Genomic DNA, 14,438 nt, shown 5'->3' on the forward strand with positions numbered 1-14,438 from the left:
GGGTTGCTGTACAGAGGAAATTGCAGCAGGCCTATGTGTCCCTTCCACATGTGAAATAATTTCTCTGGTAAGGATTCACATGCCTGGGGGCTGTTGGAAAAAAAAGTGAACAAAACTGCAGCAGGGAGGAAGGAAGGGTGGGAAGAAAGAAAATGGTTTGCCAAGAGGCCAGGCTACTTGGCATACTGCTTGTCCCATATCCCATATATGCTTTTTCATCTATCTACAGGAAACTCATGGGGGCATTAACACTCCCAGACGGAGCTGTTGAGCACAGAAAATTCTTGAGAGCAGAGGCAAGGACTGCCGGGGTAAGGACAGTAATGCAAGAAAAAATAACCTATTCAGTTACCTGACTATAAAGGTTGAGGAATCATAAAGCCCCCTCTTTTCCTGCTTGCTTGGCACCCTCTTCTTTTAAGTCATTCTGAAAAGTGCAAAGATGACGACACCTTACAGCTGTAGCGCTCAGGTATCCATCTGCTCTATACTCTTTTGGCTAAACTGGGAGCATACAAGCCTCCAACTGCATCAGAAATTGATGGAACCCAAGAATATCTTAGTCTTGTAACCCTCAGAGGAAAGGGACTGAGATATAAATTGCAATACCAGATACTGTCAGTCAGTTTCTGTGGGAAACTTAACACATGTGTACTCAGTATTCTCTTACTCCCAGTTATAAGTATTTTGACAAAAGAGTAGTTATAATTAATCCTTTCAAAAAGAAAAAAAAGGGAATGTGACACTACTATTCTTCCACGTGTACACATTCTGATTTCTTTGACATAGTAATTCCAAACTGAAAACACTAAAATTGAGTGCTATACAAGCAAAATTTCATTGCAAAATGACAACCTGATCACTTAAAAGGTTCGATTCACCTCCAAAGATTTCGTTAAAATTAACAAATTACTTCATTGAAGAATCAGTCATCTGAGAGGTACTGTAGATGTTCTTGCATAGAAACTAATCTTGAATGACTTTCATTAGGGAAAATCTGGATAATGTAAGAAAGGCAGAAAACAGCTCAGAGGAATACCATTAAAAATCAAACCCAAATAAAAACAGAACAAGAGAACATATTACATGTTTTCAGAGCAGGGAAATAAGCTCACTTAGCATTAATAGCAGTGTTGCATTAGCTCATTTTTATTGCCTTCTGTAGAAAAGAATATTGTATCAACTATAGATCTTTATCCACTGTGACAGAAGTTCTGCCGGAAGAAACAACAGGGTACAATATACAGAATATATATTTACCAAGTAAACATCAATGCAACTTTTTTAGATTTGAGACCATTTAAGGAAAAATAACACTATTTGGAGATCAACATCTCTATGTATGCAAAACAGATAGTAATTATGTAGAAAACTTCAAAGCCCTTCTTCTCATTTGTTTCCGTGGCAATTTTGTATTTTTATCAATAAGTACCTACAACTTCGAAGCCAGCTTCTGTCCATTGGATTTAATAGAGCTAGCCCGCAACAAAACAGAATATGGAGATAGAGTAACTTGGAATAAAACGCATTCTTCAAGAGAGTAACCTAAAATAAAGCTTTAGAATATGATATTTTAAAAGACTAATAAAATATGTAGAGAAACATTACAATAGACAAACTTACTTGTTTCATGTAAGGCAAAATACAAAACAGTATACACGATATCAGAAACACTTTCTGGATAACTTATACTTAAGCCCTTGAAAAATTAAAAGATTTTTTTTCTTCAGATTTCCCACTTGCAAGCCTCCAGCTTGTCAGTTTGGTATTTACGCAATGAGGAGTTAGCAAGACAAAATTGAATGACACCTCTTCTTAGATGCATGCATCTGGTTTGGGCTGACAGCTCTACAAGCGAAGGCATTTGGATGACTGGAACCAACTGCTGTCATTTGTGAAGTTTATTTTATATCTTCATTTACTACAGATTGTTCTTCACGTAGATCTTCAGCATGTTTTCCCTATATGGCCTCTGAGAGTACTTCTGTGTTTGTCTTCTTTCTCTTAAAAGGTGTCAGGGACTGTAGATCAGAAACTTTTCCTTCAAAAAAAAAAATCTTAGTTCACTGTAGTAGGCTTGGGAATAATTTATCCCTGCTACAGAGGACTTAATAGTACTTTATTTACTTTATTTACTATTTCACTTAGGCAGAGAAATAGGAGTACTGCTTAGACAAGTTAAAAAAAGAAAAAAGGTAAGGTGGGTCACAATATCATCTCCAGAAAGACAAGAGAAAAATTAATAGGGTCACTTACAGGAGAATTAGGACGAATCGAAGAAAGGTATCAGGACTTCACAAGAAGGAGACAACATAGGATTGGGCTGCTACCTATTTCCTGTACATCTACACGGACATCCTGCTTTTTTACTAAAATCTTGAGTCCAAAATATTCTGGGTTCTCATATTCTTTGTCAAGCACTGCAGGTCAACATTATGACAAGTTGTTTTGTTTTGTTTTGGTTTTTTTTACCTTTTTCTATAAAGAAAATAGTCCACACAACAGTTTAGTGCAATTTTGCATGCCATTTTAACATTACATACTATACTGTTCCAGCTTGTTTATAAGAGATAAGAACAGGTCATGGGTTTTCTGCATGTATGAGCACAGTTGCCCAGTATCAGGAAATATGGGAATGTATTTAAACAAGAATGCTGATATAATGGATCACAAATGAGCTTTCAAGGGAAAAATATAGTTTTGATTTTTTTTTTAATAACTATAAAATGTCTCACCAGTATTTAGGTCTGGATGTTTGTGATTCTAGAAACGTGTCTGGCTGGGCCATATTATACCTATCACAGTTGAGTGTTCCTTCCTCTTTCCACAGCTCTGAAAAGTAGCATCTATCAGTGTTGCAGATAAGATGAGAAAGCTTCAAATATGCCCCTTCCAAATATTTAGAAGCTTTGTTCTGCAAGAACTTCCTAGGACCTGGCAGGTCACATGTCAGATAGGATGCAGTAGGTCCAAATTACCAAGAAGCCACAGTTGCTGCGAAGGTTGCCACTGCGTAACACGCTCTCCAGCTGCCTGCTGAATCCAAGGGGTGGGCCTCGGAAATGGCAGTCATTGCCTGCGCCAGCTTCTTGAATCCCTTAAAGAATGATGCAAAGGCTCTAAGACTGGATATTCCCAGAGTCGCTGAAGTACCACAGTAGTTCAGAAACATGCAGATATCTTTGACATGCTGCTGACTGGTAAGAATTAGGAACAGGAGTGGGGTACCAAGTAAGCCCACAATTCTCCTCTGTACATCAAAATAAAGCGAACTTTAAAAAAGTGCCTCTGGCAGACTTTTCTGTGTCAAAATAGCAGCAGCAGATGACTGCATAAGTTAAGGAGAAAAGCAACGAGGACTGTCATAGCAAAGTTTTATGACAGACTGAAACAAAACATTTTCTGAGAAACTCACGATTGTTGTTATTACCCAGTACACCCCTCCACACCTTTACTCTCACAAAGTACAAGGAATTAAACTTCTCCACAACAGTGATTGTCATAATTACCATCATCATCTCCTTTTCATTCACTTTTCCCATCACCTTTATACCTTGCTGTTGCATTTTTCCCCTTTCTCTGCCTCTTTGGCTCCTTGTAGGTCCTTCAGAAGCCATACAGCCCTTAACAAATCTGTCTGTAGAATGAATAACCCCACATGTGCCAACCGTCTGTCTCTAGCCATTTCTCGTAACATAACAAAAGAGTCACAGTCACACCTTTTTTTTTTATTATGATCAAAATAAAGAAAAACAGAATAAAAAGATTTAGACATGTTTTAGACAGTAATAACCTTCAGGATAAAACATCCTGCTAGCACTGTGAAGATGGTACAGAGAGAAGAGCAAAGCATTGCCGTCTGGCTTCATGTTTGGAACTGGATTCAATGCGAGTTGCTGCAGGTACCCAGCAGCACCTTGGGGAATATCGGACAACTATTAAGCTGCAAACAGTACCAAACCACTGTCTGATCTCACTACCACTACCTTTAAATTAAAATTATCCTACCTTCTTTCCACGGCATCCCAGTAAGCACTGGGTCATTCCACTCTTGCTCATAAACCTGGAGGACACAAAAACATTTTAATGAGGTCATCTACTTGGAAGGGGAAAGACAATCTATAATATCATGATTATATTTAAAGTGATGTCTTCATGATCCACTATAACACTGAATAATTAATAAACTAATTTCCCCTGTGATACTAAAAAGCATTGTTTTCTTATCTGAATTTGGGATATAAGGAAGAAAAACGTCTTTGGTTACCAACAAGTTTTGTGTTTTCAAACCAGAGCATGTTTCCCTCATTTTCACTGTCTGCTTCAGACATGACAGAGATGGCTTATTATGCTGCTATAGCTTAAGGGATGTAGGGTGAAATTTGTCCCAGCAGTTGGCAGTCTACATTTTCAGTAAAGATGACGCCTCTATCATGTCTGCCCATCAGAGAAACTTAAGAACACGACACCCAACCCTTATATTTGCATTTTTGTCTGTAAAGCATTAGCTACTAAAATCTAACCAAACAAAACACCGCCCAGATAATCCAGTTCTGTTGCAAGTCACAGTCAACTTACAAGCACCACAGACTGCTATCTCTGCAACTATCAGCTCAGGACAGACTAAACCAGCTGAATATGCGGCAGTTAAGATAGAAAACATTTAGCCTTACCCATACTTCCTACTCTTGCAGTAGTTTTGGGGGAAGAAAATCAAGAGGGAGGAATGAAAAGCTTGTTTGATGAAGATGAAAATGACCACTACCATATCCCTTTCAACACCTTCCAGCAAGCTCAGTCAGATATAGAAAAAAGAGCCCAATCTATTGCAATATGCAGGAACATCACAGCTTCTTTTCTCACCCTCACACATCTGCATCGGCCCCTTTGGAAATTGTGGTGACTGCAGCACCAGACTCTAAAGCCCCGAGCTCCTCAGCTCCAGCACTGCCAGCGCTTGCTGACACAAGCACCAAACTCCATGACGTGGCCACTGCCGGGCTGCCACCTCTGCACACCAGCACAGGCACATCCCACAGAGGAGGGCAGGGGCCTGCACCAGGCTGCAAAGAGGGAAGGATCAGCCCCAGCACCCCACTCACAAACCAAAGCTTGACTTCAGCCGCTAGTGCCACACAAAAACTGATGCTGCTTAATGCAATCCTCCTGATACCAAAGGTGAAAAAAAGAAATTGTTGGTGTAACAGGAAAGAAGACTAGTTGCTCATTGTTTTGAACAGGCCTCCTTTTGAAAGGACTCTGTTGAAAGCCAAAGAAAATGGGAGAGAGAAAACAGAAGCAAAGGCCAGTTAGTCAGACACTGGAAGGAAGGAATGGGCAGTCTATCATCTTTCTTTGTTAAACCGAAGACTTCACCTGCTGTTTCAGTACCCCTTACCTGGGAAACCACCATTAAAAACATTAACATTTAAAAAAGAACACCGCTTATTAGCAGGAAGTTATATAACAATAAAAAAATTACTTAAACCACCATTAAAATTCGCTGATTCTATCCGCAAAATTGTTAAGGCATTTCCAAGCAGTTCCCAAAACTAGGATCAAATGCTACAGTCCCAAATTAATTAAATAGTGTAAGGGAGACAGAATTTTGTACAAGTTATCAGTTTAGTACTCTGACCATCACAGGCTTGTTAGGAAAGTTAATGAACAAATCAAAACCTCCTGTTTCAGCAAAAGCAACTACTACCAGCAAAGGCATGCTTCACATCTGATGAACAACTTAACAATAGGGAGCTCTGGCACCTGAAGAAAAAAAATGCAGAAAAGTCAAGACTAATTAATTTAGTAAAGCATATAATGGAATGTGCTGTACGTCTGAGAACTTTCTTCAAAGATTGTAGTCCTTTAAGTACCAGCTCTTGAGAGTACTTAATTGTTCAATATTATAACTTTATTATGTGTTTTAGTGACATGTTTTGCTTCTGAAATCCAAGAACTCCAGGTGAACAAAATTTGTGTTTGTTATTGGCTCTGAAAGCAAATACATTTGTTAGTATTTCAGAAATATTTTATAATGGAAATAGGATCTAGTCACAGAAAACACAACTTATTAGTGACAAAGTATTTTAGACATCATACATACCAGTGTCACACGTTTCTCAGTTACATTAAAAAGAATGCTCAACACAAAAGTTGTCTTTAATTGAACTTACAAACTACACAACTGTCTTCTGCATAAAGTGAAAAAGTCATTTTTGCATACTACTGTTTCCTTAAGAGTCAACATAGAAAAACTTCAGAAATTCTGCAAGCAGACATAAGTAGCACAGAAACAAGAATTGCAAATTAAGAGTTTATAGGTATATGTAAACACACCTATATGTAAATATACTTATATACATATACCTATATATAGGTACGTAGGATCTTCAGACTCCTGAGGGGAACACAAATTAGTAAAGTCTCACTTCTCAGAAAGCATTCAGTTATATTTTTGTTTTCAAACAAAAAGATCTAAGTCGTGTGCGCACCTAATCATGGAAAAGCCTAGACAGAACAAGCAGGAAGCAAAAACCACTATTATAATACGAAGGTTTAAACTGCTGCAGAATGCAAAACATACACTGCTCAAGAGTGCTTATTTACAAGGTTATTATTTAGAGGTCATTAACTATTAAGTTTATTTCACAAACCGATCTGTTTTTACAGGTCTTAATCCTATGAACACTGCTATTCTTGCCAACATACTACCCTGTTAAGAATACACTTTCTTTTATATCAAGACTAACTTTATACTGTTTTTACTGTCCAACTCTAACGAGGAGCAATGCTCCTCTTGACGACTGTTAGCTTCAGCAAATTAAATATGATGTATTTCATTAAAGCATTGCCTTAATTACTAAACCTAACGTGGCTATAAAAAAGTTTCTAAGGAACAAACATGGTGATGCAGAGCTGCTACCTAGAAAAACATTGAGTTTGAGGACTCAGCAAACAAACAGTAGGAAAATTAACACCTTTCATACTGCTAAATTTAGCTAAGAATTATGTAATTTTCTTTAGCATCAAATATTTCCCACGTTTCTGCAGCTTATGAAAACAAGAAGCCACAGGATTATAAGAAAGGCTCATTTAATATGCTTTATAGAGACTTTGTTATCAAGAACATAGTAACTAGAAGATCTCCAAATCGTGAGCGTTATCAATTTCAATAACATCTTCAGGTTCCATCTTTGCTTCATGATGCCCCTCCTGCAGATCATCCAGGGAAGCCAGAGCCTCATTTGTATCGCTAGCAAAAGTCTCACGAGATGCATCATCATATTCTTGCAGGTTAAGCCCTTTAATGGCTTTTTTCATCTTCTTTCCTAGAACTTGTATTCTCCTCTTCTTAGCAGCTTTTTTGTTTTCATACTCCTTTTGGTTTTCCAGATAGAAGATTTCCTTGAAAGAAAAAACAAAAGTTTGACATATTCTTTTTACTAGTATTTCCTGAAGAAAACATACAGAAGTAAAAAAATTTTTATTACAAATACTGTTCAATAATAACTAAGATACCCATTATTGATAGTAGAAGTATCAGGATAGACTGCATTTAAGGAAAATGCCCCAGAGATAATTTTATTATAAAATTTCTCAGTGATCTCAAAGTATATGTAAATAAGTATCACTAAGTTTTCATTTCAAGTTTGCTGATGGTACCAAACTGGGTGGTAGACCAGAGGGTTGTGCTGCCATATGGAGGGACCTGTAGAGAAAATAAGACCAAAGGTTCTACGAGAGCTTGAGAGAACTTTCCCCCACAACTGAAATTTGCATCCAGGTCTCATGACCTTTTCTTTCAAAGACTTGTGACCCACATTAACATCTTCTGTACCGCAAAACATGACTGTTAAGTTTCCTTCATACTTCAAGGGGGCAAATACCATGAAGCAAAGCTAAATGCTGCTACGTGCCTTTCTCTCCCTGCTTATTTTTAAAAACATTTAAATTGCATACAGAAAATATTAATGCCTTTTTCCCTCCCCAAAAGCTGCAAGTCAAGTGTTAAGGACACGCAAATCTGTGGGAGCTTTATACATGACAACCTCCATGATGACAGGATTACACACACCTTCCCGGGGGGGTTGTATCACAAATGATGTCTCGTACCATTAATCAAGTTTATTAAGTGAAAACTGCTGCCTCAGTAAACATTTGCTGCTATCAACACAAGAAGAACTAGACACAAAATTACAAAGGCATGAAAGAGGGGTAGTACAGCAAATTATTTTTTTTTGTAATGGGGTAATGAAGTGATCAAACTTGCAACTTTTTGTGACCACTGTAAGCTATGAACCATAAAACCAGACAATCACAGTTTATGTTGATTTGTTTCTCAATTCCAAGTACAAGATACTAGGACGGTTTACAGAGCAAGCTGTAGCCACCTACAATCAAAATAAGAAAGCCTTTCTTTAATAAAAAACTTTACTGAAGTGGCAAATACTGTGAAAAAAACCAAGTTGTTTTAACTGAAGTGAAATGAAAAAAAAAAAAGACCATCTAAGTCTATTTCATACCCTAAAAGGAAAGGCAATAGTACTTACAATCTGAAAAAATTAATTTGGTGAGTACTACAGGTGGGGCCAGTGAACAATTCAGACTGGGTTTAGACCAGTAACTGACCTAATGGGAAATACTGCCTGGTGCTACAGCTGCTGGAGCTATATAGGACAAAAATAGTCTATTAAGAGAACACCATTCAATCCATGCATAGTGACGCAGAGCTCCAAAAGGAGAAATACAACTGCAGATAACATCGCTGTGAAGTATATACAAATTAAGGAAAATCCAATGTTTATCTCTTCAGACTTTACAGCCTCATCATCCTCAACAGGTTTATGTGATTAGCGATATGTAAGTGGTGTTCTCTCTACCTGGTGTGAATGGTAATTCATCAATTTTTATTTTTTTTTTTATACTTTGAAGGTGAAAAGCTGGTTTATTTGGAATATAGCGTTAAACTTGTTAGAAGTCATGACAGAGATTAAACCATAACACTTCTGGTAGAAAAAAACCCCAAAATTTACTTTGTCAAGGCTGTAAATGATTGTCCAATTTTACCTTGATTTGCTCTTCTTTGATGCTAGGTGTGTTCTTCAGCAGGTTTAAATAAACGCCCCCTGGTGTTCTTCTCCTACTGCCGTTCTTAATAGGGAAGGAGTAAATTAGTAATAGTAAGCTTAGTACTTAAACGTTGATATAAAAACGGCATCTAAGACAATGCTTTGTATTGAGTCAGAATAAAAAAAATTCTATTGTGTTAGGTATCAAATAAAAGCCACACTGGCTATGTTTTATTTGTCACTGAACTAGTATTGAGAAGGTCAACAACTGGCTTGCTTTATTTGGACAGGTAAACTACGAGGTTACGAGAAGTTTGCTTTAGAACACAATACCAAGCTGTTCAACTACATACTAAATCTCATTTTGGTAGTGAAGAAACAAAACACCAATAGTGTTCTAACAAGTCTCACAACTATCTGCAGTAATGTATATTCTGTGTTAAGTAGTCAGAACATTCCTAACACTAAATCCAGGAAAAGGTCAAAAATGAATTTAATAAAATTATGTATATATTTTTATAATTGTGCTCAGCAATTCTACAACTTACCTGTATGTCTACAGGATTTTCCATTTCTGCTTAAGGCATATGAACACAACAATGTTCCATGCTTCAACAGTTTTCAGTGTAACAGCAGTGGTGCAATGTGTCATACTGAAGGATGAATGGACCTATCTTTGAAACCTCTGTAAATTATCGCCACGAATTATCACACTATTATTCAATTACCATTCATAGTCTATAAAGTTGAACTGTTACTCCAGTGCTCTGATATTGCACTAAATGTGACACTTTTTTTGCTAAATAACAAGTAAAATAAAATTCAAAAGTTCTAAGAACTGAGAAGGTAAACTTAAATATGCTCTTGAAACAGCAGATGCCACACACTTTTATCATCCTATCAGCACAAAATCCCAACCAAGGAAAAGAGCATGATCTGCCTTTCAAGTGGCATAGTGTGATCTGCAGCCAAGGAACCTGTGCCACCAGGAGTTGTGTCCTTTCATCTCCTTGGTAAATGCTTGTTAATAAGGACTTTAATCCTTCAAGAAAACAGACTACTTAAGACAAGTCGATGGCTTGAAAGTTGTTACTTTTGGGGGGGGTGGGGAGGAAGAACATCCACCTGACTCAGCCAGAGGCTTCACCTGGATCCTACCAGCTTTTATTCAGGCTTTAGAATCCCTCACTCTCAAGTCTGCCAGGGAAGGATCCCGAGGGGAGGCAAAGTAACAGAAACGGTGTTATCATTGCAAATCAGATACTAATCTCGGTACAAAGACTTGGCAATTTCCAGGTACATTCTTCTCATTGTTTACTCCAATCCTACTGGAAGGTTACATTAGCATTTATGAAGCAACTTTCCAAGCAATGGAAGGCCATGAAACTCTGGGAGAACCCATCCAACTGAAAGCTGTGCAACAGTACTATGTAAATATTCTACAAGTAAAAAGCTGTACATGTCCTTCCCCACCTCCCACAAAATCACATTTTTCTTACCACTATGAACAGTCCACCATTTTGTTCCACTTCAGCTGTTTCCATAAGCAGTTCGATAGCTTTTCTTTTCCCAATTACTTTCACTACTCGGCCAATTAAATCCTTCTTTGGCTCACAAAGCCTTAGAGGAGGAAAAAAACCACACAATAATGTCAGTGTAATTTCTTAAGTAAAATTAACCATGAAACTTCTATCATGAATAATTCATTCTGTGGGGCATAAAAATGAAATTACTGTTGCTAAATAATTTCTAAAATTAAGGAGGAGTCTACACATTTAAATGTGTTTCAATGTCTTCTTGAATAGATTTCAAAATACTGAGCTTCTGAGGGAAAGGTTTTTCTAAAGCATGCATTTTAAAAGTTTGTTTCAATGAAAATGCATTGAGTCATTATTTTTCCTCTATTGATATGTGAAAGATTAAACCAAATAACCAACTGCACAGACCTGCATAAATCTCTGAAATTAAAGTATCAAAATCTGCTGTGCATTTAACAGTTAAAATTATAGCACCTTTTACAGTTAAATCAACAATTAACTGGACAAAACAGCAAGTGTAAAAGTTCCCATGTACCATTCAGACAAACCTACATAATAAAAAAGAAATCTGTCTGTTGACTAATCTGTCTAGTCTGTTGATTTTGGAAATACACACAAGGCACTCATGCTTTTTGTAATCTGGCATGACATATTACATATTTAGCAGTAAGAAAGGTGTCTGTCCCGTGTCCCCCCCCTTCTTTTCTATCTCACAGTTTACCAATACTTGAGGAAGTGCAGATACCCTGTTATTAAACTCACCGAAAAGCAATTTCATCTGCCACTTTTTCCTCCGAGTCTTCTTCTGTTATCTCATATCTTCCTTTATATTTCATTTCTTGTCTTTCACCCAGTCTATCTTTCACAGCCCGCTTCCGTTTGAGAAAGCCTTGCCCATTTTCTTCTTCAGCTGGCACTGTTTTCTTGTCATCATGCATGTATTCATCCAGTTCTTTATCTAAAGTCTCTGCCTCCTTTTGCTTAGCTTCCTTCATCAGCTTTCTGGCCAATAAATAATTGTAAGTCTCAGACTGCCTGCTTCTGTCAATACTACCATCCATGCCTAGAATCCCAAGTTCGTTAGCTACCGCATCCTGATTCTGCTCCTGCAGCACCACACCCCAGATGTTGTTGACCTTCTTGCCACCTAGAGCAGTTTGTTTTTGGTGGCTCTGGCTAAACTGAAAAGGCACAGATTTAGCAGGAGAAAAGCTGAAACACTTCTGTCGTTTTCGTTTCCAGAGACAGCTGTCATCATCAGATTCAGAAAAGCTTTCGTCACTTGAATCCACACTTTTGGTTGTCCGATAAAGAACACTTGGTGCACATGATGAAATGCTGCTCTGGAATGGTCTGTTTGAATCATTGCCATCAAGTGATTTCTGAAATGAAAAAGTAAATGTCTGTTAATTTAAGTACTCTTGTAAGCTGAAAGAGCTATCAAGTCACACCAAAGATCTGATTAGCTAGTACACTTAATTTTGACTCATGTGACTGTTGGGACACTCCTCTATGAGCATTTTTTGGGCTACAGTTGACAGGAACATCCTATGAAACTTCTATACTTTGAACTCTTGCATCTGAAAGACAGCATGGCTGCTATAGAAAACACATATCAAGAATCACTAATCTACTTAACGTAATCTTTGTTGAATTAAATTAAAATTACTATGGGACTGGAAAAACTATTAAAATTCCCCAATAGGGCAAATCACAAAATCATAAAGGTTGGAAAAGACCTCTAAGTTCATCAAATCCAACTGTCAATGCAACACCACCATGCCTCCTAAAACATGCCCTGAAGACAACATGCACAGCAGTTCTAAGATAGATGGGGAAAAAACCCCAAACACCATGGCAACTTTGCAGTAGTCTGAAAGGGGTCAAGGCTTGTGATCCACAACCACCGCAGTGTTCTCAGAGACAAAGAGTGAGAAGAAAAAAAATGACCCAAAACCCCCAAATCAAACCTACAACACTTGGATGCTGCTCAGACTTGAGAGGTTAACAGCATATTGTGATTCTGGTTCAATCAGGACAGCATGTGACCAGCTGGGGACAGTGGTATCTTACAGAAGAACTAGAGTTTTCTTCCTTTAAACCAACAAGACACCACAGACTCACCATGGCTTCCTATTAATTAGGACAAAAACCCTAAAGGTTTCAACATACATTATAAAAAAAAGTCCTATTGCTATAAAAATGCTGTTTCCCCATACAGCCGAGAGATAAACTAAAACAGGCAAGCCAAACCTGCTGAAATCTGCATAAGCTGCGAAAGCACCACGGGTATCTTCACCCAGAATTCTTATTCCCAATTGCTGGAAACTTCTGGCCACACTGTCTGCACTAACCTACAGTTAGCACTTTCCTTAATCATAATTCCAGTTTTTCCCTAACTGATTTCCTACCATAAAGTTATATGCTATCCCGTGATCTTTAAAAATAAAATCTCCTCCTTCAATTGCAGGTGAAATAAATTTAATTTTAAATTCTTTAAATCTGAAAGTTTTTTAACCTTACTGCCTTCACCAACGTTATGACACCATTTCTTCTTCCTCCTATTAGCAAACAGACAACAGAAGCCTTCAACTTGCGTTATCATGTTATGACATACAAACTTTCAATTTAATATGTATTCCATAACGGAAAACACTTGCAACTCCATAAATTAAAATTCTCCTACGTCTGTAATAATTTATTTTGTGCTACACATCCCAGAACTATATTGCACATAAATCAAAATAATTAGAGAAAATAAAACCCCTTACACATACGGTGTCAAGACACCGGGTTATCGTGTTCCGAAATCTTTTCCTGCTCAGACACCTCCATGATTTCCTCATAAACTTCATAATACACTCCTAGGTGAAAACAGTACGACGCACTCGGAAATAAATACCATCTCTTCAGCAACTCCCGGACGCGAGAGCCGTGAAGCCAAGGGAAAGCAGCAATAGCCACTCTGCTTCCACGCGTTTTTACTGCGGCCTGTTCACGCCGCTCCCGCAGCGACCAAGGGCGCCGGCAAGCGCTCTCCGTCGCCCACCAAACCTCCGGCCGCGGCCCTCCCGCCGCCTCCTCCCGCCCGGGCCTTCCGCGGCCCGCCGCCGGGGGTGGCGCGGCTCCGGCTGCAGCCGGGCCTCGCCGCCTACCGCCTCCCCTTCCTCACCTGCTGCGGCTCCCCGGGGGAGCCGGCGCCGGGCATGTCGGAGTCCGAGTCGGAGAGCTCGCCGTCCTCCACGTCGCCCTCCATCCTCCGCGCCTCCAGCGCCATCTCGCCTCCGCGACCCGGTGCGTGCCGGGAACGCCGGGCCGGCGGCGGGAAGGGGCGGGAAGAGCGCTGTGGCCCACCGCCATTTTGCCCGCCCCGCGGTGGGCGGTGCGAACCGCTGCTGCGCCGTCGCCGCCGGCGGTGGGGCTGTGTCCGGGCGCATGAGTTGTGGAAATGGCCGGTGCTGCACGAAAGAAAGGGTGTAGATGGAAACGGCGTGGGGCCGCCTAGCGCCTTGGGCCGTGCCTGCAGTACCTCCACACGAGGGGCAGCAACAACAACAACAAACTGTTGTATTAGCGAGTTGGTGAGATGGCCCGTTTTGATCTCTACAGCAGGTTCTTGAGGTATTTTTTAATACTGGAAGAAAAGCCCTTCATGCTTACACAGTGGCACTCAAAAACCCCCAGATGCTTGGAGAAACGTCGGTTTGCTGCTAGTCAGCCTTGGCTAAGCAACGTCCCAGAGTTCACTTCAACCTAAGTTACTGCATGGTCCTGTGTGTTAATTTACGTGTGGCTCGAGCCATCGTTTGTGCAATGTAAAGCTGAAATGTCA

General features: G+C 39.3%; 1 protein-coding gene across 1 annotated transcript; it reads right to left on the bottom strand.

Annotated features, from left to right (window-relative positions):
- Nucleotides 1-5,889: 5,889 nt before the first annotated feature.
- PHAX (phosphorylated adaptor for RNA export) lies at nucleotides 5,890-13,966 on the bottom strand. The gene is made up of 5 exons (XM_064438002.1): nucleotides 13,779-13,966; nucleotides 11,369-11,988; nucleotides 10,568-10,688; nucleotides 9,067-9,150; nucleotides 5,890-7,404 (listed from the first exon to the last, which is right to left on the bottom strand). The coding sequence occupies exons 1-5, from the start codon at nucleotides 13,881-13,883 to the stop codon at nucleotides 7,135-7,137; spliced, it is 1,200 nt and encodes a 399-aa protein (XP_064294072.1). The 5' UTR covers nucleotides 13,884-13,966; the 3' UTR covers nucleotides 5,890-7,134.
- Between the last annotated feature and the right edge of the window lie 472 nt (nucleotides 13,967-14,438).

This window comes from Phalacrocorax carbo, chromosome Z, assembly GCF_963921805.1.
Source record: "Phalacrocorax carbo chromosome Z, bPhaCar2.1, whole genome shotgun sequence".
NCBI classification, from domain to species: domain Eukaryota; kingdom Metazoa; phylum Chordata; class Aves; order Suliformes; family Phalacrocoracidae; genus Phalacrocorax; species Phalacrocorax carbo.